This window comes from Pistacia vera, unplaced genomic scaffold (genome assembly GCF_008641045.1).
Source record: "Pistacia vera cultivar Batoury unplaced genomic scaffold, PisVer_v2 Contig747, whole genome shotgun sequence".
Lineage (NCBI taxonomy): Eukaryota > Viridiplantae > Streptophyta > Magnoliopsida > Sapindales > Anacardiaceae > Pistacia > Pistacia vera.
Window position 1 is genome coordinate 136,686 of NW_022196609.1, and position 26,667 is coordinate 163,352.

The 26,667-nt window shown below is 35.4% G+C and overlaps 2 protein-coding genes across 2 annotated transcripts; both read left to right on the forward strand.

Annotated features, from left to right (window-relative positions):
• Nucleotides 1-1,006: 1,006 nt before the first annotated feature.
• On the forward strand, nt 1,007-2,966 carry LOC116115592 (zinc finger MYM-type protein 1-like). Its single transcript, XM_031401726.1, has 3 exons — nt 1,007-1,088; nt 1,988-2,707; nt 2,905-2,966. The coding sequence occupies exons 1-3, from the start codon at nt 1,007-1,009 to the stop codon at nt 2,964-2,966; spliced, it is 864 nt and encodes a 287-aa protein (XP_031257586.1).
• A 7,975-nt stretch (nt 2,967-10,941) lies between these two features.
• LOC116115593 (type I inositol polyphosphate 5-phosphatase 12-like) lies at nt 10,942-16,914 on the forward strand. Its single transcript, XM_031401727.1, has 12 exons — nt 10,942-11,367; nt 11,666-12,020; nt 12,982-13,234; nt 13,361-14,177; nt 14,343-14,467; nt 14,622-14,706; nt 15,126-15,291; nt 15,394-15,434; nt 15,539-15,806; nt 15,896-16,019; nt 16,094-16,457; nt 16,582-16,914. Exons 1-12 carry the CDS (start codon nt 10,942-10,944, stop codon nt 16,912-16,914), a joined length of 3,357 nt encoding a protein of 1,118 aa, XP_031257587.1.
• The last annotated feature ends 9,753 nt before the right edge of the window (nt 16,915-26,667 follow it).

Below are 26,667 nucleotides of genomic sequence, written 5' to 3' on the forward strand. Positions count from 1 at the left end.
AGGTTTCGTTCTAGTCCCAGATATTCTTGTGAATTTAATTACCCCTCTACTTTTTTAAAAATGACAAATACACCCCTAATAGTTTACAAAAATTACAATTTAATCTTGTTCCTACCCGGGTATCCGAACCTCGATTTCGGTTTTGGTTCCGATTCCAGCACTATAGGAACCGAACTGGACCCGGACCCTAGAATTCTCGGTTCCAATTTTCTTGAATCAGAACCGAACCTAATAGGGTCGATTCTGGTTCTGGTTTTGGTTTTGGTTTTGGTTTTACCCTTTACCCATGCTCACCCCTAACTAGAACTACGGAGGCGGAGTAGACTATGACTATGAGAGAAAAGTCAACTAAAGCTATGGAGACGGTTTAAGGGGGCTTCAGTTTTTCCAATTATGACTCGAGTAGTATGTGCAAAGTAGGTTGTTGCTAACCAGATGATTGTCAAGGCCCCATGGTGGGCGCCAAAGTATAGATGATAAAACTATGGACGAATTTAATGAATGACGAGTGGGGACCACAGCCCCCACTCAATTTTTTAAGAATTTCAGATTTTATATTTATTTAAATTTTGCCCCTATAAAACTTAAAGATTTTAAGAACAGAACGACTCGGCCTCCATGGTAAGTTTGGATTTTGTTTTTGTAAAACCCTGTTTTTAATCCTAATATATTTATTACATATTCTTTGTGATTTTCATTTTTATGTATGAGGATCTATTAGTTTTTAAAAGTTTTATTGAGAGTGAAAATGAAAGGAATAAGAGCTGTTGGGTTTGCATGTATCCGAGGGGAGAAATCTGGGCATTTTATAATAGAAAGCTGATGTGGCAGGGTCATGGTGAAAATAAGAGAAATTTGGGGCAGTTTATAATTCCAAGAAGTTGTTTTATATATAAATTAGGCTGTTCGCCCAAAATGAAGACGAAGAGAGAAAAACTCATAAAGAAGAAAGGAAGAAGAAAGGAAGAAGAAGCAAAGGAAAAGGAAAAAGAGAAGAGAGGGAAGAATGGCTTTGTCCGAGAGGTTGAGTGATAGAGGAGGAGTGAGAGTGAAAGTGAAGCAAAAGTGGAGGAGAAATTTTGAAACAGGTAACTCATATTTGATTTCGAGTAACACATGCAGGGGGTTTAATTAGTGAATTTCTTCATCTTTTCTTTAATTTAACTATTTAAGTGTTGGTTTGTGATTTTTTGTTGTCCTTTTGGTGTTAGGTGTCGAAGAAAAAAGTGCTTGAGGCTTCCATTTTCAATATTCTTATATCTTTCTAGTATTATGTATGTAAATCACTATGGGTTATTATTCTTGTATAATTTCTTATTGTTTTATTTGTTTAAAACTTCTTATTATGCAATATGGATAAATTTCTCAAAAGAAAATCAGTAATAAGACCAATCATCCTCACCAGTCCAAGAAAATAAAACCAATGATAAAGAAAATGATCCATTAAAGGAAAGTCATATAGAACTAGAAGCCATCTTGAAAGATCTTCCGTCTGATCTAGCTTTATGACCTAAAATCAATCTTTATCATCCTAATTATAGGGATGCAATTCGAAGATTTTACTTACAAAAGAGTTGCTGCTAACCTCGAAATCATGCATTTCCACTAACAAAATTTGAAAAAGGATATCGTCAATTTAATCTTGCTTGGTTTGGTATGTATGGCAATTGGCTTGAGTGTAGTGTGACCAAAGATGTTGCGTTCTGCTTGTATTGTTATCTTTTTAGACCTGCCATTATAAGCTAAGTCGGTAGTGACGCTTTCGTCGATTGGGGATTTCATAATTGGAAGAAACTTGAATGCTTTGAAATTCATGTTGGCCAGCCAAATAGTGCCCATAACCAAGCATGACAGAATTGTGTGAATTTAATGAATTAAAAGCAACATATTGAAGTGGCTCTCTTTAAGCAATCAGATCAAGTTAGGACTTAATATCGAACTCGTTTGACTACATCCATTGTTTGCATTAGATTTCTTTCGCGTCAAGGGTTTGCATTTCGTGGTTATGATGAAACTGAAGACTCAAAGAACCAAGGTAACTTTCTCGAACTTCTTCATTTGCTAGCTCAGCACAATGAACATTCTAAGAGTGTTGTTTTGAATAATGCACCTGGGAATCTTAAATTGATAGCACCAGTGATTCAAAAAGATATTATGAATGCTACAGCAAATGAAACCACAAAGGCTATCATTAATGATCTTGGAGATGACATCTTTTCAGTTTTGATTGATGAGTCTCGTGATGTGTCAATTAAAGAACAAATGACTATTGTCATATGTTATGTAGATAAAAAGGGTCATGTGCTTGAGCAGTTTCTTGGCATTGTACATGTTAGTGATACAACTACAGTGTCACTTAAGATGGCTCTTAAGTCATTATTTTCTAGGCATGGATTGAGTTTGTCAAGATTACGTGGACAAGGTTATGATAGGGCAAGTAATATGCAAAGAGAATTTAATAGTCTGAAAAGTTTAATTTTGAGGGAGAATGAATATGCTTATTATGTTCACTGTTTTGCTCACCAACTTCAATTGACACTAGTAGCCGTTGAAAAAAATCACATTTTTATTGCTTCATTTTTCAGCTTGGTTACTAATTTGATAAATGTTGTTGGAGATTCATGCAAGCGCCAAGACATGCTTTGGGAGAGCCAAGTTAGTAAACTTGTTGAAGCACTAGAAATTGGTAAAGTTAGCAAGGGACGAGGTTTGAATCAAGAGACAAGTCTAAAAAAAGCTGGCGATACATGTTGGGGCTCGTATTATTATGCACTAATCAACTTAATCCTTTTGTTCTCCTCTGTGGGTGATGTGCTTAAGGTTATTGAAGAAGATGGTTTAAATCCTAAACCAAGGGGTGAAGCATGTAATCTATTAGATTTAATCTATTCCTCTTATTTGCAGTTAGCTTGCATATGATGAAAAGTATATTGGCAATTACCAATGAATTGTCACAAGCATTGTAGAGAAAAGATGAAGACATTGTAAATACTATGGCCCTAGTCAAAGTTTCCAAACAACAATTATAATTGTTGAGAGATGAAGGATGGGAATCTTTGTTGAGTGAAATTTCTTCATTTTGCCAAAAGCATGATATTGCCATTTTGAATATGGATGATATGTTTGCAATTCGTGGGCAGCCACGACAGAGAGTTGAGCACATGAAAAAATTGCATCACTATCGAGTTGAATTGTTTTATACAATGATAGATATGCAACTTCAAAAACTTAACACTCGTTTCGCTAAGGCTAGTATTGAGCCGTTTCTTTGTATGACATGTTTAGATCCAAGTAATTCATTCTCTGCTTTTGACAAGCATAAGTTGATCCGTTTTGCCCAGTTTTATCCACTTGATTTTTCTTCACTTGAGTTGATGATACTTGAGAACCAGGCTGAGACTTATGTTATTGACATGCATTCTTGTGATGAATTTGTTGAGTTACAAGGAATTGGTGATTTGGCTAGGAATTTAGTTCAGTTTAAGAAAGATGTTTTGTATCCGTTTGTGTATAAGCTTGTGAAACTTGCATTGATTTTATCAGTTGTGACTGCGACCATTGAAAGGGTTTTTTCTGCAATGAATCTTGTGAAAAATCGGATTCGCCACTGGATAAAACCTACTCGAAATGTCATAAGAATGATCTTGTGAGGTTGAGGCCACTGACAATCTCATAGACCTGCAAAGACAAAGAAGAGTGAATGCAATACACTTGGGGATACCGGTGTGGTATCAGTCATAGCCACTCCGACGCTCAAGTCAGCACGATTGTGGGATATTTAGTAAGGTTGAGAGCGAGAAAGAGTTTACCATGAGTGAAGCTAGGTTTACCGAGAGTGGAGCTAGGGTGCGACTTATCAGCGTAGAATGGCCGGAACTCAGCTCTATAACAATTATCGACGTAGAGTGGTCAAAAATCGACTCTACGATGGTTCTTGGGAACAAAATCTTAGTAAACAAGAGAGAGGGGTTGTGATTTTCTCTATAATGAGATAGTTGACCTCTATTTATATAGTGAGCTAAGAAAGCTTGAGTCCTTGTAGAACTAGGTGTTCTCACAATAGGAGTTTGAGTAAACAGGAAACTCATAATGCTAATCCAAATAGGAGTAGGAGTACTAGTTCATGTAAGACCAAGAGTCTTGGATGAACTAAGATATGTATAGGACTTAGAGTACTATTCTGGGATGAGTGTAGACTAATGGGCTGAAGCCTAAGGTAACTTATCTTGTAGAAAGGACCAACTCGTGGAATGGCCCAAAATGTAGGTTGGCCTAATTCGTAGGGGGACCTTGATTGTAGAGTGATCCCAACTCATAAAGTAGCCCAACTCATGAAGCAAGTTGACTCATGGTATGGACCAACTCATAGAATGGGCTGGCCCATAGAGCGATCCTTCTTACAGAATAGGCCATTTTGTCGGATGGTCCTCTCACATGATGGATTTTAAGATGGACCCAAACGAAGTTGGGTTGTGACACTAAGCCTTAAGCTTTCAGGCCAACCGAAGTTGGGCTTTTGGCATGAGCCCTACCAAAGTTAGGTCATGGCATGAAGGCATCTACTATTGGGCCAACTAGAGTTGGGTCTTAGCGTAGAGCCTTTTGTTATTGGGCCAACCGAACTTGGGCCTTGGTGCACAGCCTTTTGCTATTAGGCCAGTCAGGAGCCTAATACGGATTTTTGCATCAATAAGGGGTTTCACCACCATTTCAAATCTTCTCTCGATTAGCCAAATTGTGCTCAATAAAGTCTATTGGGCGAAATTTGGAATCCGTTTCGCGACTTCCCATCACTCCCATTTATTTGTTTCTGCGAACAAAACAATAAAATCACTTCTTCACAAATTTTCAGTTTATGATGAGTCTTCGGGATTATGACTAATTAAAGAAACAAATTGATATTGTCATAATTATGTAGATAAAAAGCATGTGCTTGAGCAGTTTCTTGGCATTGTACATTGTCTATGATACAACTACAAGTGTCACGTAAGATGGCTCTTAAGTCATTATTTCTAGAGAGCATAGTCAATTGGAACTGTGAAGGCTGAGTCGATTAAAGGTGAAAGAGCAAAGTCGACTAGAACTATAGAGACAGAGTTGATTGGAGCTACAAAGGCTAAATCGATTAGAGTTGAAAGAGCAGAATTGACTAGAAGTCTAGAACTAGAGGTGATCGGTTATAGGTACCTTGCATTTTTTTAAGGAACACGAACCAGCCAGTTCCTCAGATTTGGAATCAGAATCGGAACCGGAATTGGAACTGGTCGCTTTCGGTTCTGGTTCCTAGAAATCTAGAACCGGAACTTGAAACATAGGTTTCGTTCTAGTCTCGAGTACTCAAGTGAATTTCAATTACCTCTCTACTTTTTTTTAAAAATGACAAATACACCCCCAATAGTTTACAAAAATTACAATTTAATCTTGTTCCTACCTGGGTATTTGAACCTCGATTTCAGTTTTGGTTCTAATTCCAACACTATAGGAATCGAAACCAGACCCTAGAATTCTCAGTTCCAATTTCCTGAATCGGAACCGAACCTAATGGGGTCGATTCTGGTTTTGGTTTTGGTTTTACCCTTTACCCATGCTCACCCCTAACTAGAACTACGGAGGCAGAGTAGACTGTGACTATGAGAGAAATGTTGACTAAAGTTATGGAGACGGTTTAAAGGGGCTTCAATGTTTCTAGTTATGGCTCAAGTAGTATGTGCAAAGTAGGTTGTTGCTAACCAGATGATTGTCAAGGCCCCATGGTGGGCGCCAAATTATAGATAATAAAACTATGGACGAATTTAATGAATGACAAGTGGGGACCATGGCCCCCACTCAATTTTTTAAGAATTTCAGATTTTATATTTATATTTATATTTATTTAAAATTTTCCCCTATAAAACTTTGAGATTTTGAGAACAGAATAGCTCGACCCCCATGGTAAGTTTGGATTTTGTTTTTGTAAAACCCCGTTTTTAATCCTAATATATTTATTACATATTCTTTGTGATTTTCATTTTTATGCAAAGGGATCTATTAGTTTTTAAAAGTTCTATTGAGAGTGAAATGAAAGGAATAAGAGCAGTTGGGTTTGTATGTATCTGAGGGGAGAAATCTGGGCATTTTTACAATAGAAAGCTGATGTGGCAGGGTCATGGTGAAAATAAGAGAATTTTGGGGCAGTTTATAATTCCAAGAAGTTGTTTTATATATAAATTAGGATGTTCGCCCAAAATGAAGACGAAGAGAGAAAAACCCATAAAGAAGAAAGGAAGAAAAAGCAAAGGAAAAGGAAAAAGAGAAGAGAGGGAAGAATGGGTTTGGCCGAGAGGTAGAGTGATAGAGGAGGAGTGAGAGCGAAAGTGAAGCAAAAGTGGAGGAGAAATTTTGAAACAGGTAACTCCCATTTGATTTCGAGTAACACATGCAGGGGGTTTAATTAGTGAATTTCTTCATCTTTTCTTTAATTTAACTATTTAAGTGTTAGTTTGTTGATTTTTTGTTATCCTTTGGTGTTAGGTGTCAAAGAAAAGAGTGCTTGAGGCTTCCATTTTCAATATTCTTATTGTCTTTCCATTACTATGTATGTAAATCACGATGGGTTATTATTCTTGTATAATTTCTTATTGTTTTATTTGTTTAAAACTTCTTATTAGGTATGCAATATGGATAAATTTCTCAAAACAAAATCAGTAATAGACCAATCATCCTCATCAGTCCGAGAAAATAAAGTCAATGATAAAGAAAATGATCCATCAAAGGAAAGTCATGTAGAACTAGAAGCCATCTTAAAAGATCTTCAGTCTGATATAGCTTTATGGCCTAAATCAATCATTATCATCCTAATTATAGGGATGCAATTCGAAGATTTTACTTACAAAAGAGTTGTTGCCAACCTCGAAATCATGCATTTCCACTAACAAAATTTGGAAAAAGATATTGTCAATTTAATCTTGCTTGGTTTGGTGTGCATGGCAATTGGCTTGAGTGTAGTGTGACCAAAGATCTTGCATTCTACTTGTATTGTTATCTTTTTAGACCTGCCATTATAAGCTAAGTTGGTAGTGACGCTTTCGTCGATGGGGGATTTCGTAATTAGAAGGAACTTGAACGCTTTGAAATTCATGTTGGCCAACCAAATAGTGCCCATAACCAAGCATAACAGAGTTGTGTGAATTTAATGAATCAAAAGCAACATATCGAAGTGGCTCTCTCTAAGCAATCATATCAAGTTAGGACTAAATATCGAACTCGTTTGACTACATCTATTGTTTGCATTAGATTTCTTTCGCGTCAAGGGTTGGCATTTCTTGGTTATGATGAAATTGAAGACTCAAAGAACCAAGGTAACTTTCTCGGACTTCTTCATTTTCTAGCTCAGCACAATGAACATTTAGTGTTGTTTTGAAGAATGCACCTAGGAATCTTAAATTGATAGCACCAGTGATTCAAAAAGATATTATGAATGCTACAACAAATGAAACCACAAAGGCTATCATTAATGATCTTGGAGATGACATCTTTTCAGTTTTGATTGATGAGTCTCATGATGTGTCAATTAAAGAACAAATGGCTATTGCCATACGTTATGTAGATAAAAAGGGTCATGTGATTGAGTGGTTTCTTGGCATTGTACATGTTAGTGACACAACTACAGTATCACTTAAGATGGCTCTTAAGTCATTATTTTCTAAGCATGGATTGAGTTTGTCAAGATTACGTGGACAAGGTTATGACGGGGCAAGTAATATGTAAAGAGAATTTAATAGTCTGAAAAGTTTAATTTTGAGGGAGAATGAATATGCTTATTATGTTCATTGTTTTGCTCACCAACTTCAATTGACACTAGTAGCCATTGAAAAAAATCACATTTTTATTGCTTCGTTTTTCAGCTTGGTTACTAATTTGATAAATGTTGTTGGAGATTCATGCAAGCGTCAAGACATGGTTTGGGAGAGCCAAGTTAGCAAACTTGTTGAAGCACTAGAAATTGGTGAAGTTAGCAAGGGACGAGGTTTGAATCAAGAGACAAGTCTAAAACAAGTTGGCAATACCTGTTGGGGCTCGTATTATTATGCATTGATCAACTTAATCCTTTTGTTCTCCTCTATGGGTGATGTGCTTAAGGTTATTGAAGAAGATGATTTAAATCCTGAACCAAGGGGTGAAGCATGTAATCTATTAGATTTAATCTATTCCTCTGATTTTGCAGTTAGCTTGCATATGATAAAAAGTATATTGGCAATTACTAATGAATTGTCACAAGCATTGTAGAAAAAAGATGAAGACATTGTAAATCCTATGGCCGTAGTCAAAGTTTCCAAACAACAGTTATAATTGTTGAGAGATGAAAGATGGGAATCTTTGTTGAGTGAAGTTTCTTCATTTTGCCAAAAGCATGATATTGCCATTTTGAATATGGATGATATGTTTGCAATGCGAGGGCTGCCACGACAGAGAGTTGAGCACATGAAAAATTTGCATCACTATTGAGTTGAATTGTTTTATACAATGTAGATATGCAACTTCAAAAACTTAACACTCATTTCGCTAAGGCTAGTACTGAGTCGCTTCTTTGTATGACGTTTAGATTCAAGTAATTCATTAACTGCTTTTGATAAACATAAGTTGATCCGTTTTGCCCAGTTTTATCCACCTGATTTTTCTTCACTTGAGTTGATGATACTTGAGAACCAGGCTGAGACTTATGTTATTGACATGCATTCTTGTGATGAATTTGTTGAGTTACAATGAATTGGTGATTTGGCTAGGAATTTAGTTCGGTTTAAGAAAAACATTTTGTATCCGTTGGTGTATAAGCTTGTGAAACTTTCATTTGTTTTACCAGTTGTGACTGCGACCATTGAAAGGGCTTTTTCTACAATGAATCTTGTAAAAAGTCGGATTCGCCACTGGATAAAACCTACTCGAAATGTCGTAAGAATGATCCTGTGAGGCTGATGCCACTGACAATCTCATAGACCTGCAAAGACAAAGAAAAGTGAACGCAATACACTTAGGGATATCGGTGTGGTATCAGTCGTAGCCACTCCGACGCTCAAGTCAACACGATTGTGAGATATTTAGTAAGGTTGAGAGCGAGAAAGAGTTTACCATAAGTGAAGCCAGGTTTACCAGGAGCGGAGCTAGGGTGCGACTTATCAGCGTAGAATGGCCGGAACTCAGCTTTATAACAATTATCGACGTAGAGTGGTCAAAACTCGACTCTACGGTGGTTCTTGGGAGCAAAATCTTAGTAAGCGAGAGAGAGGGGCTGTGATTTTCTCTATAATGAGAGTTGACCTCTATTTATATAGTGCGCCAAGAAAGCTTGAGTCCTTGTAGAACTAGGTGTTCTCACAATAGGAGTTTGAGTAAACAGGAAACTCATAATGCTAATCCATGTAGGAGTAGGGTACTAGTTCATGTAAGACTAAGAGTCTTGGATGAACTAAGATATGTATGGGATTTAGAGTACTATTCTAGGATGAGTGTAGACTGATGGGTTGAAGCTAAGGTAACTTTTCTTGTAGAAATGACCAACTCGTGGAATGGCCCAAAATGTAGGTTGGCCTAATTCATAGGGGGACCTTGATTGTAGAGTGATCCCAACTCATAAAGTAGCCCAACTCATGAAGCAGGTTGATTCATGGTATGGACCAACTCGTAGAATGGGCTGGCCCATAGAGCGATCCTTCTTATAGAATAAGCCATTTTGTTGGATAGTCCTCTTACATGATGGATTTTAAGATGGACCCAACCGGAGTTGGGTTGTGACACTAAGCCTTAAGCTTTTAGGCCAACCGCAGTTGGGCTTTTGGCATGAGCCCTACCAAAGTTAGGTCGTGGCATGAAGGCATCTACTATTGGGCCAACTAGAGTTGGGTCTTAACGTAGAGCCTGTTGTTATTGGGCCAACCAAACTTGGGCCTTGGTGCGCAACCTTTTGTTATTAGGCCAATCGAGAGCCTAATGCGGATTTTTGCATCAATAGGGGGTTTCACCACCATTTCAAATCTTCTCTCGATTAGCCAAATTGTGCTCAATAAAGTCTATCGGGCGAAATTTGCAATCCATTTCGCGATTTTTTGTGACTTCCCATCACTCCCATTTATTTGTTTCTTCCAACAAAATAATAAAATCACTTCTTCACAAACATTCAATCACAATAATCAAGCAATAAGCCATCAAAAAAACTTCAACAATAACAAAGAAACAAAAATTGCCCAAATCTATACCTAACATAATCTTAACCTAAACTCTGACAACAATCTATCATAAATATTATAAATCCTACATTTTTAAACCAAGCAAATTGCTGGATCAATTACTCTATTTAGAAGAAGTGAAAATGTGAAATCAGGATGTATTTGACATTTTGAAGTTTTTTAATTTAGGAGAATGTTGGAGTTTACACAAAAATACTATACTTAGTAACGGAATTTAGTAACTTCAGTAGACGATTTTGCTAGTGAAAAAATTAATTTATCTTGAATGTTAGTAGATCTATAAACTAGGTGCTACAAAGTTTTTTCCTCGACTTAAAACAGATGAAATTATATAATTTCACCCCCTGAATTTATCTAAAACAATAGACCCAGCATAATTTAAGAGTAACTTTTAACCCAACTTTTTAACCAAAGTGACATGTTACCCCATTTTCAAATTTTGCTAACAGATAACCAATACAGATTGTGCTGGACAAAATCGTTGAATTCCCGCGTAATAAAAGAAGAGAAACATTCTCGTCCTCAGCATAATTCCCGCCCTTCTTCTTCTCAAAATCACCGATTCTCCTCACCTCTCGGATCTCCTCCTCCTCCTTTTGACTCATTCTTTTTCTATTCTGATCTTTTCTCTAACCCCTCATTCTCTTTTCTTTCTTTCTCAAAACTTTTCAACTCCATCTTCACCCTTCAATCTCTCTCTCTCATCTCGCCCTCTTCTCCTATGGAAGACGAGGACAAAAAAGCATTAGCCGCCTTAAGCTCCGTTCCCCCTCCCCGCAAAATCCACTCCTACAGCCAACAGCTCCGCGCCTCCTCCACCCCCATAACCCGCGTTGCTATACGTAAACACAGCCTCGAATCACTCCCCAATCCCTCCACCACCACCATTGCTGACCACTTCTACGACTCGTCTGACGACGAGTTTTGCCCCATTACAACCACCTCCTCCAATAATGTCAAAGAAGATTATGTTAACTTGAGTGCCGAAGGAAATGCTAATGACCAAAACCGACCCTTTCAGCCTTTGACTGAATTCATTGGCGCCGGCGGTGGCAGCGGAATTTTTAAAGTACCTAAACGTGCCGCGGTTCATCCCGGTCGCCCGCCATGTCTGGAGCTTAGGCCTCATCCTTTGAGGGAGACTCAGGTGAGAAAAATGATTTGTAATCTTTAGTAAAAAAAAAGAAGTAGACTTAGGTTAGGATAAAAGTAAAGTTCTCGTGTAATCAGGAAACTAAATCATTAAAGTTTCAAAAACTAAACCCGATGACCAGAAATAATAACTAAAAAAATAAAAACGAAAGAAGCCAACTTATTAGGTTATTAAAATTCTCAGTAAAATAATATTCTGCTGCCAAATTCTTGTTACAAAACTTTCAGAATTCTTTGAATGATTGTAAAATTTTATATTTTGTTAATGTTCTAACTTGGAAAATTTGTGCCAGGTGGGGAAGTTTTTGAGGAACATAGCATGCACGGGACGGCAGCTATGGGCGGGGCAAGAAAGTGGGGTGAGGTTTTGGAACTTGGACGATACGTATGAGCGTGGACATGGGGTGGGGATAAGAGTGAGGAGAGGAGATGAGGATGCGGCGCCGTTTCATGAGTCGGTGAGCACTTCGCCGACGACTTGCTTGATGGTGGATAGTGGGAACAGGTTGGTTTGGACGGGACATAAAGATGGGAAGATTAAGTCATGGAAGATGGACCAGCCCGTGGATGATTATAGTCCTTTCAAGGAAGGATTGTCTTGGCAGGCTCATCGTGGTCCTGTTCTTTCTATGATTTTCAGCTCTCATGGTAATTTTTTATTTTTTATTTTTTTTTGGGTTAATTTTGATGTATAATAGTTGAATTTGGAACTATAAGAATTTTTTTTTTGATAATTGGAGTGTCCGAACCAGCTTACACGCAACTTAATTAATGTTAACATTAAGATTAAAATGTGTTTTTTAGGAATTCATTAACTAGAGGTTGGTTTGGATTGTGGAAATTAAGAACTTCAGTCAGTGAATAATGTTGTGGGTGAGCTCACTATAAGCTAGGCTAATAACTCTTCTCTATAAGCTCTGCTCGAAGAAACCTTATTTTGTGATGGAATGCTCTATATAGAATAAGTAGAAATGAAATTAGAATGCAAATTGAATGTGACTCCTTGAGCATTAAGTAGTGAAATAATATCTAATATTCGAGTGTTAGGTGAGATGAGTATATCACGTTACTTGTATACTAGCTAGCTGTTCAAGAAAATCACATTATATTTGTATTTGGTTTCTCTTCTGTTTAATTAATCACTATCATGATTGATAGTTCTTAGAGTGAAGATATATTTTGCAGGCTTTTATTGAATAAGTATATGAATGAAATTGTACATCTGTTCCACTTCCCAAGAGTCTTTTATTATTTATGGGAAAAAGAAAGGCTTAAACTGATTGTTGTCGTGTGTTTTCATTGATTGATCATGGCTGTGAATATCCTTATGTTAACATCTATTTCCCTCTAATTTTATTTTTTAACTTTGATATAATGGTAATATATAGCTGCTTGTTGGGAACATTTTGCTATTAGTTTCTCTTCCAATATATGTCACTTTTAAGTAGGTAAGTTCTGGTTATAATTAGCCAGGACAAGTCCAATTTATGTGTAGTGTTAGATCATTTCTATGAATTTAATTTCAAGCATATGATTATTTGTTGCTCTTAGGCCTAGCTAATTACTACCAGTTAATTGTTCCATGAAATTTATGTGGTATTTGGTCCAGGTGATTTGTGGTCAGGTGGAGAAGGTGGTGTTATTAAGATCTGGCCATGGGAATCCATTGAAAAATCTCTTTCTCTTAAGCCGGAGGAAAGGCACATGGCTGCTCTATTAGTGGAGAGGTCATTCATTGACCTCAGGGCCCAAGTTACTGTAAACGGTACATGTAATATATCTTCTGCAGATGTCAAGTGCTTGTTATCTGACCATGTTAGAGCTAGAGTATGGTGTGCTCAGCCTCTTTCCTTTTCAATATGGTATGTTTTTTTCTAACTGTGTCTTATTTCTCCATAAAAATTAATTAATGGTCAATTCAAGGGAAAGATATTCTTTGAGAGTGCCTTCCTGAAAAGGGTTCTTATGCATATACAAAAATGCTGCAGGGATGCCCGTTCAAAGGAGCTTCTGAAAGTTTTTAATATTGAAGGTCAGATTGAGAATCGAGTTGAAACACAATCGGTTCAGGATCAACCTGTAGAAGATGAGATGAAGGTTAAATTTGTTTCATCATCGAAGAAGGAGAAATCTCAAGGCAGTAGCTTCTTGCAACGATCACGTAATGCAATAATGGGAGCTGCAGATGCTGTTCGCCGAGTTGCAACCAGGAGTGCAGGGGCATTCGTAGAAGATACATCCAAGAGAACAGAAGCGATAGTTCAAACTGCAGATGGAATGATCTGGACTGCGTGTACAACTGGCCTACTTGTGCAGTGGGACGGAAATGGAAATCGGATGCTCGATGTTACTCATCATCCTTGTCCTGTCCAATGCTTTTGCACTTTTGGGACAAGAACATATGTGGGATATGTTAGTGGTGTAATGCAAATACTGGATGTTGAGGGAAATCTGATAGCATCATGGGTTGCTTCTAGTAGTCCTCTGTTAAAATTTGCTGTTGGGGATGATTACATTTTTAGCTTGGCTAGTCATGGTGGTATACGTGGTTGGAGTATCACATCCCCGGGATCTGTTGACAATTTAATAAGATCAGAACTTGCAGTAAAAGAAGCAGTATACGCAAGAAGAGATGATGTCAGAATATTAATCGGAACATGGAATGTTGGGCAAGGAAGAGCCTCTCATGAGTCACTTATGACATGGCTGGGTTCTGTTTCCTCAGATGTTGGCATTATTGCTGTTGGTTTGCAAGAAGTAGAAATGGGGGCAGGGTTCCTTGCAATGTCTGCAGCCAAGGAAACTGTAAGATCCTGTTAACTTAAACGTTGCCAATGATCATTTTTAATTTCAACAAAAAAAAAAACTCTGGGAAACATCCTGGCCAGTTGACACGCTTTAATTTTCATCATGTTGTTTGTAAAATTTGTATGTTTACTTCTTTCTTATATCAATAATTTCCAAATGTAGGTAGGACTTGAAGGGAGTGCTATTGGGCAGTGGTGGCAGGACACAATAGGAAAGGCCTTAGATGAAGGAACAACTTTTGAACGTATGGGTTCTAGGCAGCTTGCCGGCTTGCTCATTTCTCTTTGGTATGTAATTTTCAGGAAAATTTATGCTAGAAATTTTAACATTATCCTATTTTTCACATGTAGCATTATGTCTACTTCGGTAAGGCATCTCAACTCAGTTCTGTTAATGTCTTGCTGTTGCTACTGTTTTATTAAGTTCGTCTCTTATTATTAGGGTAAGAAAAAACCTCAGAACACATGTTGGGGACGTTGATGCAGCGGCAGTTCCTTGTGGCTTTGGTCGAGCAATTGGTAACAAGGTTTGTATTGCTACCTTAACTTAATCAATCCCATTCGAGAATCAGAAATGAGTGCTTCTATTCTTGTAAAGAATCACCTGTTTAAATGTGTAAGCTTATTTTCTTCAGGATTCACATATTGCGTATTTTTCTTAACATAGACACTTCTGCCAAAATCTTCCTTCGTATGATCCAGGACTATGGCTGTGAAATGTAGTTGCAAAACAAAATGACCCGGCCTGTCACCTTATCTTTGATGGATTGCAATCATAATCATTTTGTTGACTCTTCTTTTGTGATTCAAATACTGGTCTTCACTTCATTGCTTGATCTCACAATACAAATAATAAATTTATAGAACCGATTGTATTTGGTTTAACATTGATTTCTTAACTTGCTACGCTTTTTATAATATAACATGGCTGCATCTGCCCACCCAGGGAGGTGTAGGTTTGAGAATCAGAGTGTATGACAGGACTATTTGCTTCGTGAACTGTCACCTGGCTGCACACTTGGAAGCAGTTAACCGGCGCAATGCTGATTTTGATCACATTTATAGAAATATGGTGTTCAGCCGATCGACAAATCTGCTTAATGCTGCTGCTGGTATGGTGTCATGCCTGTTTTTCTATTGCTCTCTTGCCTTCTGCACATATTTACTTTCCCTGCTTTATTCCTCTGCCTTGCCATTCATCCTCTATGTTGCAGCTGGTGTCACAACTGCAGTTCACATGATTAAGGGTTCAAATGTATGTCCTTATTTTCATTCATCTTTCTGATATCAATACAGTCTTTCACCTTTTCTCTTTTTTATTTTGTGACTTTGACATACTGGTATTGGTGCTTTCCACAGACTCCAAATGCCCCTAATGAAGAAGGGAGACCTGATTTGGCTGAAGCAGATATGATTATATTTTTTGGTGATTTTAATTATCGACTTTTCGGTATATCTTACGATGAAGCAAGAGACTTTGTTTCGCAAAGATGCTTCGATTGGCTGAGAGAAAAGGATCAGCTCAGGGCTGAGATGAAAGAAGGCAAAGTTTTCCAAGGAATGCGCGAAGCAATCATAAGATTCCCTCCTACTTACAAGTTTGAAAGACATCGTGCCGGTTTAGCAGGTATAAATTAGAAATATCAGTTGCAAATGATGGTACTGGGCAGAATCTAGCTCTAAATTTGATACTTCTCCTCATCTACATCTTTCCAGGATATGATTCCGGGGAGAAAAAGCGAATTCCGGCTTGGTGTGACAGAATTATATATCGTGACACTCGAGCGGGTGCAACAGCTGAATGCAGTTTAGATTGCCCTGTGGTCTCATCAATTATGCTGTATGTTTCATGATAGGTTTGTTCCTGTAGCCAGATTGTGGTGTGTTCTAAAATATCGTCTCCATGTTTAACAGGTATGATGCTTGCATGGATGTGACTGAGAGTGATCACAAACCTGTACAATGTAAATTCCACGTTAAAATTGCCCATGTTGATAGATCAGAAAGAAGACAAGTATTTGGCGATATTTTAAGATCTAACGAAAAGTTCATCAAGTCTAAGCTTGATGAATTACGTTATGTTCCGGAAACTACAGTGAGCACTAACAACATAGTCCTTCAAAACCAGGATACATGCGTTCTTAGAATCAACAATACTACAAAGGACAAAGCCATATATAGAATCATTTGTGAAAGTCAGTCCACTCTCAAGGAAGATGGCAACGATACAGCTGATCATCGTTTAAGAGGCTCCTATGGCTTCCCCCGTTGGCTTGAGGTACTGTTTCTCGTTCCTAAATTGCTTGTCATTGCCATTTGTTCACCTTTTAGTACCTCCAGCTATAACTTGTGAGATCGCCGTGAATGTAATGTGGTTTATCTGCTTGTTGTATTCATTTCAGGTGGCACCAGCAGCGGGCGTAATCAAACCTGAAAATTATGCAGAGGTATCAGTACATCATGAAGAGTTCCATACCTTAGAAGAGTTTGTTGACGGTATTCCCCAGAACTGGTGGTGTGAAGACACCAGAGATAAGGAAGTTTTATTGGTGGTGTTAGTCGAAGGCTGTTGCTCAACTGAAACAGTACGGCACCCAGTTCGTGTACGCCACTGCTTGTCAGCCAGGACAGTACGCATAGAGACGAAATCAAATGGTTCAAAGAAACATAGAAGTTCAGTTGCGCGATCAGAACTTCGCCAACTCAGCACTTCCTCAGATAAAAGCGACCTATGACGATCAAAGCTAGAACATTAACGACCATTGTTAGTATAAATAGAACTAGATGCATCAAACGAGTATAACCAAAGGCATTTGAATCTATCAATGTCAACTCCAGTCAAGAGTCCTGATGTAAATACTGATTGAAGCATGGTCACCATTGGACTCAAATACTAGCTAGGTTCAAATTGTTTACCATTTATTACTTAACGTCATGTGATACAAACAAATTCTATATTCTTCAAAGTATATATAAGTTTTTAGCCAAAGCACATTGGAATATTGTGGCATAATTGAATTTTTCAAAAAGGGTTGTTACAAATAATGTCGCAAGCAAGCTGAAGGAATAAGCTTGTTTGTTACTTTATGTATATATGTTTCTACCTATAAAAATGTCATTTACTTTTTCTATAAGCAAATATAGATGAAACTTGCAGCTATTAGTTTTGCATTTGCATTTCTATTCCATTAACAAAATCTGCCAAGTATCTTTGCACAGGCAATCCAGCTAAGTTACCCAGAAAGCAAATTGTGCTTGCATATGGGATTGTAGTGCAAACAATGATCACATAGATAGCATCAATCAATCAAATCAAACCAGCTTAGTTTTGTCAATCAAAAGAACCAAACTTCAAATTCCTCATCACCAAGCTCTTTTCTGTGGAGATGATTGTACTTGGGACTGTATTGATTTTAAAGGGGTGTTTGGTTCACCGCAATGGACGAGATTGGCTCGACTGACTTAAGTAAGAAAAAATAGGAGTTAAATCTGTTTTGGTACCTGAGGTAGGCCTAAGGTCCAGTAGAATCTGATAGTAACATTTAGGTCCTTATCAGAGTCACTTTTTTGAAAAAAAAAAAAAAAAAAAAAAAAATTGTAAAAGTCTAAATACCTTAAAATGTTAACTTTTTAATTTTTTTTCTTATAATTTGTGAAATTGTTCTAAATTTTTACCAAAATTGTCAGTTAGTAGTCATTTATTTATTTATTTATTTTATAAATCTAATAATTTTTAATTTCAATTACAGAAGAAAATATTAGGGGTTTTTAGACATTTACAAAAAAAATTAAAAAATGTTACCTTATTTGGATCTAAATGTCACTATCAGGTTCTATTTGGACCTTATTGTTACTTAAGTCAAACCTTATCTAGATCTGGTTGGCCGTTTTCAGCCAGATCAATGGCAGAAAACGGTAAGATCTGTTCTAGCCATTTTTGGCAAGATAAATGACCACATATGATATGTGGTCATTAATGGCTAGATCTATTTCAACGTCGTGCAGCATAGATCTAGCCGTTAACGGTGTTATGGTTTTCACAAGTGTACGAAATCGTGCAAGTAATAAAGTGTAAGAATACGGATGTCGAACCCAAGAGAATTACTATTATCTATTACCAAAATAAACTATCCTATTACTATTTGATTAATCCAAATTTTATCAAAAAAAGTCTAAATTAAAAAATCACAATTGAAATTAAAAGAAAACAATTAAATAAAATCTTTGGGTTTAAAGCAAGATGACTAGACTTAGGGGATAGATTTCACACAAACTCTTATTCATATGTATTGATCACTTATACTAATTTTATTAAGTTCTTCCTAAAGGTCAAACTCCCTAAATTTCTAATAATTTTCTCTCAAACAATTATCAAATTAACCCTTAATTACTAACTAGAATTATCTCTAATCAAATTTAAGCAATTGGAGATCATTACACTCTATGGAGTTTACCAAAATCTCACAAATCGTGATAATCTATCTCTAGCGTTCGCTCAACCTATGGTTTTACTACAGTAGACCAACTAAGCATCATCTCTCAATCTCAACCTAGTCCATTAATTCATTCTATTCTTGGACACTTAAGAATCAAAAGCATTAGGTATAATAATAAAACTTAGGAAGAACTTTTAATAAATCAACAAAAGTACCTAAACACAAAATCAAGAGTTGGGGTACATCTTAGCTCTATAAAATAAAATTAGTTTATAATAAACATGAGAGAAACAATCATCTTTATTAAAATAATCAATATGAGTTTATAAGAAAGAAATAAGAAAAACTTCTCTATATTATGAATCAAAGCTTCATAAATTCTGACATTTTTATTCTCTACAGGTTTTCCTTCTCTTATTCTGCCCAAAGAGTTCCCTAAAATAATGTAAAAGATTCTATTTATATACCAAAAGGGTTAGGGTTTTATTTTTCTTAATTCTATTTAGTTTAAGACTCTTAACCCTATTTTCCTAATCAAAAACAGAAGAAAAATTTTCAGCTATCGTGATTGTGCCCTAGCACTGTGTTGTGATGCTGTTGATTCTGGACAAAGTGTACTGTAGTACAGTATTGCGGCACAGTGATAACTTCCTCTTCTTTAGTTCAACTCTCGCATCATTCGTCAGCACTCCAAAGATAGTGATTTTTGAGCATGATAACTATGGAATCTGGAGAAGTAGTAAACATATGAAATGTAGCCCTTTGAATCAGATTTCTAATTGTCAAAGAATTGTCTTGATCTAAGGTCTACAGCTTGAGTTATTGTCAAAACACCGAGGTATGTTCAAACTAGAGCGTAGTCTAGAATCTTCTCTTTACTTCAAAGCTCCATAACTTCTTTAATTCTCGATCTGTTTATTTCTACTCGTCACTCATTCCATTTCCGACATGATTCTTCATCCGAGCATAACATTTAGCACTAATAACCTAAAAAATACTCAAACACACCTGTGATCTCATAAAAGACAATTATGAAAATATTAAGCATCTTTATCAAATTAAGCCTAATTTCTCTCAAATAATCCCCCACAAACCACTAAGTAAATGTATATTTTCAAGCTCTTATCAAACGGCCATAGATCTAACTGTTTTTGGCCAAATCCATCGATCTAACTAGAAACATCCAAAATAGATCTAGTCGTTTCCGACCATCAACGGCCAGATCTAACCGGTCATGCACCTTTCTGGCGATGTCAGCCGCCGCCGCCGCCGACGGAGAGTGGTGGTCGTCCTAGGTGGCCTAAATTAATTTTAAATATAAGGGCATTACTGTCCAAAAACTTAATTAATTAGGGATAAAATTGTAATGGCAAATTCATGTAAATTAATTTCAAAATAAGGGCATTATTGTCCAAAAATTTTAATAGTTAAGGGTAAAATTGTAACAAAACTAAGATTACCAAGTAATCTTAAAATACCTAGGAAAATAGAACTATTCAGATTATCTCCTATATAACCAATAGCAATTACTATTAATTTTGGAAGATTATCAAATCTTATAGTACTTAACAACCAAATGTGATAATCTAAGTAATATAAGATGGTATTACTCCAGTAATGGAGGATAACCCCCAACCAAACACCCCTTAAACTTTTATCTAACAAAAGGGGGGAATGGCAAACCTCCAAAATGTGTGAGGATTATGCCATTCTAGGGGCAAGGAATATACAAAAATGTCCACTTTGCCTCTATTTCAAATTAAAATTATTATTTTGTCTTAATCTAATTTATTTAAATTTTTAATCATTCTAAATTTTGGAATTGTTAATGTCTGTAGGTGGCTTTGACCACTGTTGACCAGTCCAATTTTTTCAAAAATTTTATTCTTTATTTAAATTAATGATAATAATTCGATACTACTAAAGAAAATAAATGAAGAGAAACGTTAAAGGTACAAAAGCCAACCAAGGATTAAAGGAAATTAAGGAAGTCTTCCTCTCAAGAGACATAAGAGTCTTTTCTACTCCGGAAGTCATCTAACTGGGACACGAGATTTCCTTTTGTGAAAAAAAATTGAGTACTACCAACATGTGATTTCACACTATTTTTTCTTCTCTTAGCTAGGAAACGAAACGAAGTCGCCCCAAAATTAGAATATCATCCTGGATTCTTAAACCTTTCTTTAACACTTTCTCACTTGTGTATAAAGTGATGTAATAGCTACCACATCAGCTGCCTCATCACTAGTTTCCACATCACCTACCCTCTCTCTTTAGCCTTTTCTCTTTCTTTTCCTTCTCTTCTTTCCCCTTCCTCAATCTTTTCTCCGTTTTGCAAATCTAAGGGGAAAAAAAAAAACCTACTTTTTTTTTTCTTTTTTCTTTTTCCTTTATCATTGATTTTCTAAATTTTTTTCTCACCACTCTCATCTACTCTATCTTCTTCCTCTTCTTCTATTTCTTTTTCCTTATATTTTCTCATGGAAAATTCCCTCTCTAAATTTTTTCTACATTCTGCTTCACATTTTCTCAGAAAATTTCATCTCTAAACAAACAATATAATACTAGTAAGCAAGTTTGTTCATAACCAAATTCAAACTCTTCAATCCGGGAAATACATCCCCCTAGAAACGCAAGAATAGTCCCTAAAACATTAGCGAAGTTTGCCGAAAACTTTTGCAAAGTCGTTTCATTTGTTAAACTCACAAGAATCTCCCAAGACTCAAAGGAATTATAATCAAGGCTTATACTTTGTAAAGAAGTTAACCCAAAAAAGAAATCCAGGGGAAATATGAAAAATTGTTGTTATTAAAAAACACTTCTTGAAGAGAAATCAACCCAGCAAGAGTTGGGATAGGCCCACTCAGTTCGTTCTTCATCACCTCAAGTATAGTTAGTGAAGTTAAATTCCTAAGGTCCGGTGGGAGAGTTCCTTTCAGGCTCAGTGAATCGATTTGGATCTTGGTGATCCGATTCTCTCTTCCATCTCCACACTCTGCTTTTCTACATTGTTTGTTTAGAGATGGAATTTTCTAAAAAAATGTGAACTAGAATGTAGAAAAAAATTAGAGAGGGAATTTTCCATGAGAAATATAAGGAAAAAAAAAAAAAAGGAAAAAAGGTAAAAGAAATAGAAGAAGAAGAAGAAGAGACAGACGGTAAAGAAAGAAGATTGAGGGGATAAAAGAGTGGAGAGAAAAAATTTTAGAAAATCAATGATAAAGAAAAAGAAAAACAATATGTTTTTATTTTCTATATTCATAGATCTGCAAAACGGAGAAAATATTAAGAGAGAGAAAAAAGACAAGGAAAAGAAAAAGAAAAGACCAAAGAAAGAGGGTGGATGATGTGGAAACTGGTGATCAGTTGCCACATCATTTCTCAAAATGAATAGTAGATTAGTTTGATTTATAATATTACTAGATGGCACAACTGCGCGTTGCATGGGTTTATTTATTATATTATTTTTATTTTATTATCAAATTTTTATATTTTAAGAAATTGTAAACATTATTGTTTCATAAAAAAATATGTCAAATATTGATTATAATAGAACATTTTGTTATTGTTCTTTTTTTTTTTTTTTAATCGGGTTTTTATGTTTAAAGATTGCTGAGAATCGTTATATGATTGCCATTTAAATGTCGTTAATTGGTCTATATATTTGTTGCTTATTGGTGTTGATAAAATAGGGATGATTCACATGCATTCAGTTAATGTTTGCAGTACAGATCTTTCACATTCCTCTTTTAATTTGATAAAATGCAAGTGATGGAAGATTGAAATGGTCAGTTTGTAATTCAGCAAGAATTGAATTAATTGAATTCAATACATAGAAGTTGAAAGTCCTGCAACTTATGAAAGTGGTTTTGACACAAATAAATTAATTAATTGAAGAACGAAATAATGCTGGAACATTTTAGTGATAGGAATATATTCCCTATTCAAAGCAAAAGAAGAGTTGCAACACTTTTCTTACAACAATTTGGTACATAATAATATAATTGAAATGACAATTTTGCCCTTCTTAAAATTAGTAGTTCCTGCATGGAATATAACCATTACTTTGAGGTCCAACGGTTAATCTTTCACCATTTTTAAAGGCTGCCCAGCACCATGAAATGAGCAAAAATAAAATAAAATAAAACTTGTCATCCTTCATCATCCAACACAAACTCTATTCGCCACAAAACACAAACTATTANCTTTATCTTGTTATCTTCTCCAATATAGAAATTGTAATCCTGTTCCCTGTGTTCTTCTCTTCTCTCCCATTTATAGAACTTTAATTATTTAGCCTATTGTGTAAATTTAATAAGAGGCAGTTCGCATTAGTAAATTGGTGGGCTATCACAAGCCCATGGGCTTTAGTTTTGGGCCTGTAAAGATTATATGTTAGTAAGGTGAATACAGTAAACAGATGACACTCTCTTAGAACATCTCAAAGAATCTTTTATATAAGTAAAAAGCATTTTCATTAATTTCTAATTATAAATATCAATATTTTTATTCAAATCCAATAGACTTTTTAAATTTTAATTTTCTCTCCTAATAAGTTTCAAGAATTAATAAATAAAATACATAGAAACTTGTAATTTATTAATTAAAATTAGGATAAAGAGTAAAAATTGACTCTTGGAGAGTCAAACTCACTCTTTAATTTATATTTAAAGTAGACTCTTTATCGTTTAAATATAAATTAAAGAGTGAGTTTGACTCTTTACAGTTAGAGAGTCAAATTTCATTCTCTATTCTAATTTTAATTAATAAACTACAAGTTTTTATGCATTTTATTTATTAATTCTTTCTCCTATTAAGTATATTTCTTGAAAATAAAGAGTATTTTCATTAAATTTAAAATTCTATTGGATTTGAATAAAAAATTTGTTCTTTATATTTAAAAATTAATGAAGATGCTCTTTATTTATATGAAAGATGTTTTTTAAAATAAAGAACACCATTATAGATGCTCTTAGAGCATCTCCAATGGTGCTCTTTATTTTGAAGGACATATTTCATATAAAGAGCATCTTCATTAATTTTTAAATATAAAGAACACAATTTTTATTCAAATCCAATAGACCTTTTAAATTTAATGAAGATGCTCTTTATTTTTAAGAAAGAGACTTAACGGGAGAGAGAATTAATAACTAAAATGCATATAAGCTTGTAATTTATTAATTAAAATTAGGATAGAGAGTGAAATTTGACTCTCTAAATGTGGAGAGTCAAACACACTCTCTAATTTATATTTTAAAGATAAAGAGCATATTGAACTCTTGTTTTTATGGATAGACTCTTTATAATAAAGAGTTTAAGTCATATAAAGAGTCATTTGGAGATGCTCTTATGGACAAACTGAAACTATTTGCTATCATCATCTAACGTAAGCATCCAAGAGGACATTTGAATTTCTGCAAGTTTTCTAGTATTTGAATTTCTGTTCCAACCATTCGAGTTACTTTTACCTCCACTTTCATTTACTTTTTGGGGGGCATTTGGTTGGAGGTAATATAAGATTACTGGGGTTATGTCATCCTATATTATTTGATTATCATGTTTGATTGTCAAGTAATATAAGATTCCGATAATCTTCTAATACCAATAGTAGCTACTATTGGTAATATTGGAAGTAATCTAATTACCTTCATTTTCTTAGGTATTATAAAATTACCAAGGTTATCTTATTTTTGTTACAATTCTATCCTTTATTAATAAAAATTTTGAACAATAATGCCCTTGTTTTAAAATCAATTTACATTAATCCACCATTACAATTTTACCCTTATTTGATTAAGTTTTTGGACAATAATGCCCTTATATTTAAAACAAATTGTAGACCACTACTACCACCCAGCCACCATTGCCAACAGCGGGCCAACCACCGTTGATCGCCGCTGAAAAGTTGCTAGAGTTCCTAAAAATGACCGAGAGTCCCTGGGAAACTTCGATATGGCCGTTTTTTGCCATATTGATGGCCGAAAAGGGCCATATCAGAGTAGATCTGGTCGTTAAAGGTCAGACCATGGCTATTTTAGGCTAGATCTGGGTGAGATATAGCTGTTAACGGTCAGATCCATCGATCTGATCAGAAATAGCCAAAATAGATCTGGCCATTTCCGACCAGATCTACTTTGACATGGCCATTTTCAGCCATCAATATGACTAGAAACAGCCATATCGGAGCCTTCCAACGACTCTTGACCATTTTTAGCGACTTTGACGACTTTCCGGCGGCGCCGATGGTGGTTGGCAGTGGCTTGGGGTGGTGGGGTTATTTTGTTATAAATTAAAGTTTTATATAAGCTGGGTTGTTTTAGCTAAATCTGAAATATTGGGGGTTCAAAAAAATTATTCAAAAATTAATAATAAAAATAATATTATATTAATATTTAAAAAGGGGGCAATTTAGTAATTTAAATAACATACCCACTAATTTATTCCTCCCAACCAAACATATTAATATAACGTACTCACTAATTTATTCAAACTAACCAAACACATTTTCTTAAAGATTTTCAGTAATCTTCAAAGTAATTTAACTTTCTAGTGATACAACATTCTCAGTAATCCAACATTCTCTGAACCAAATGCACCATTGGAGGTATCCCAGATAATGTCATAAAAGGTGTTTCAGCAGGAGTGCTATTACTTTGTTTTTCCATATCATTTAAGTTTTCTTATATTAATTTGATAATAGGATTATGATTAATTTTATGGTTACCTTTATGATTATTAGATTAATGTTTAGGTTTTATATTATTTTCCTTATTTATCTTAGGATATTATAGGATTTTATCTTTATCACATAACTTAGAATTTATTATAAATAGGGTTGTAATTCTTATTTCTTTTCGTCTTTCCTGAGTGGAATTTATAGGTCCATATAGTTTAGCTTTTTTCATTCCAATCTAGTTTGTTTAGTTTTTTATTGTTCTGTCCTTTTTTACTTTAGTCCTTTTTTTTTTTTTTTTTGTAATTTATATTAAAGAAAAAAAAAGTGAGACAAAATAAATAAACAAATAAAAATAAAAGAGAGTGAGGAGAAAAAAAAGAGACTGTGAGTTAAAAAAAAAAAAAAGTGAAAAAAAGGAAAAATAATTATGAGCTAATTGATATGATATCTTCCAAGTATGAGCCACGGAAATGTGCATATTGTTGTCTTCGATATTTTAATGGGCATGTTCATCCATAAAAGTTGATTGATTGGACCGTTAGAGTTGAGCAATTCTTTGCGGATTTTGACATCTACGGAGAAACAAGTAAAGTATGTCATTCCTCTATTGAAGGATGATGCATTTTACTGGTGGGGATGCTTGCCGAGTGATAAGACAGAGGTTTGGAAAAAGGCCTCTACAACCATATAAAGCATTTGATAAAAGTCCGATTCATTTCCTTCAAGTACATAGATTTGTTGTTTCAACAGTACCGAGATTGTGATCAAGGCACGAGATCTGTTTTTTGTAGATATCCAACATTATATTTTTTGTAAGATTTTGGATTGGATTGGATTATGTTCTGAAGTACGAGGTCAAATTCATGTACATGTTGCTCATACATTAGGCCAAGTTGTTCGACTAGCTACACAAGTTGAAATGAAGCTGGAAGAAAGATGTCAAGCTCTAGCGCACCCTACTTCATCTATTGTCATGGAAGAGCAATTTTCTGCCCACTCAAGAAGATCCCGCCACACCATCCCCTAAAGAAGAAAGTGTGAGCACGCAAAAAATTCAAGGTGACAACACATGGTCAATTTGAGAAGAAACTGCTGAAATGGTACAAGAGATTTCAGATGAAGTTGCAATTCAAGATAAACATGAAGTTGAATTGGGAGATCATGTCATCCCCTTGTCTTCTTTCTTGAGTGGAATTATTTGCCCTGTGTGAGTGTTTATTCAACGTCTCTAGAACGATATCTAGCCCATTTTCTTTGTTTTCACCTTGTCAACTGATAGTTGAGTCTACCTCGACATCAAGATGAGTGTAATTCTATAAGCTTCCGCTAACTCGCTGCATTAGTTTACTGCAACATTTTTTCTGAACTTTGGCACT

Coding starts and splice junctions, on each gene's coding strand:
- LOC116115592 (XM_031401726.1), top strand. CDS start 1,007: ATGGCTTTGTCCGAGAGGTTGAGTGATAGAGGAGGAGTGAGAGTGAAA. Junction 1,089..1,987: donor GAGGAGAAATTTTGAAACAG/GTAACTCATATT, acceptor TTTCGCGTCAAG/GGTTTGCATTTCGTGGTTAT. Junction 2,708..2,904: donor TAAAGTTAGCAAGGGACGAG/GTTTGAATCAAG, acceptor TCTTATTTGCAG/TTAGCTTGCATATGATGAAA.
- LOC116115593 (XM_031401727.1), top strand. CDS start 10,942: ATGGAAGACGAGGACAAAAAAGCATTAGCCGCCTTAAGCTCCGTTCCC. Junction 12,021..12,981: donor TATGATTTTCAGCTCTCATG/GTAATTTTTTAT, acceptor TATTTGGTCCAG/GTGATTTGTGGTCAGGTGGA. Junction 13,235..13,360: donor CCTCTTTCCTTTTCAATATG/GTATGTTTTTTT, acceptor AAAATGCTGCAG/GGATGCCCGTTCAAAGGAGC.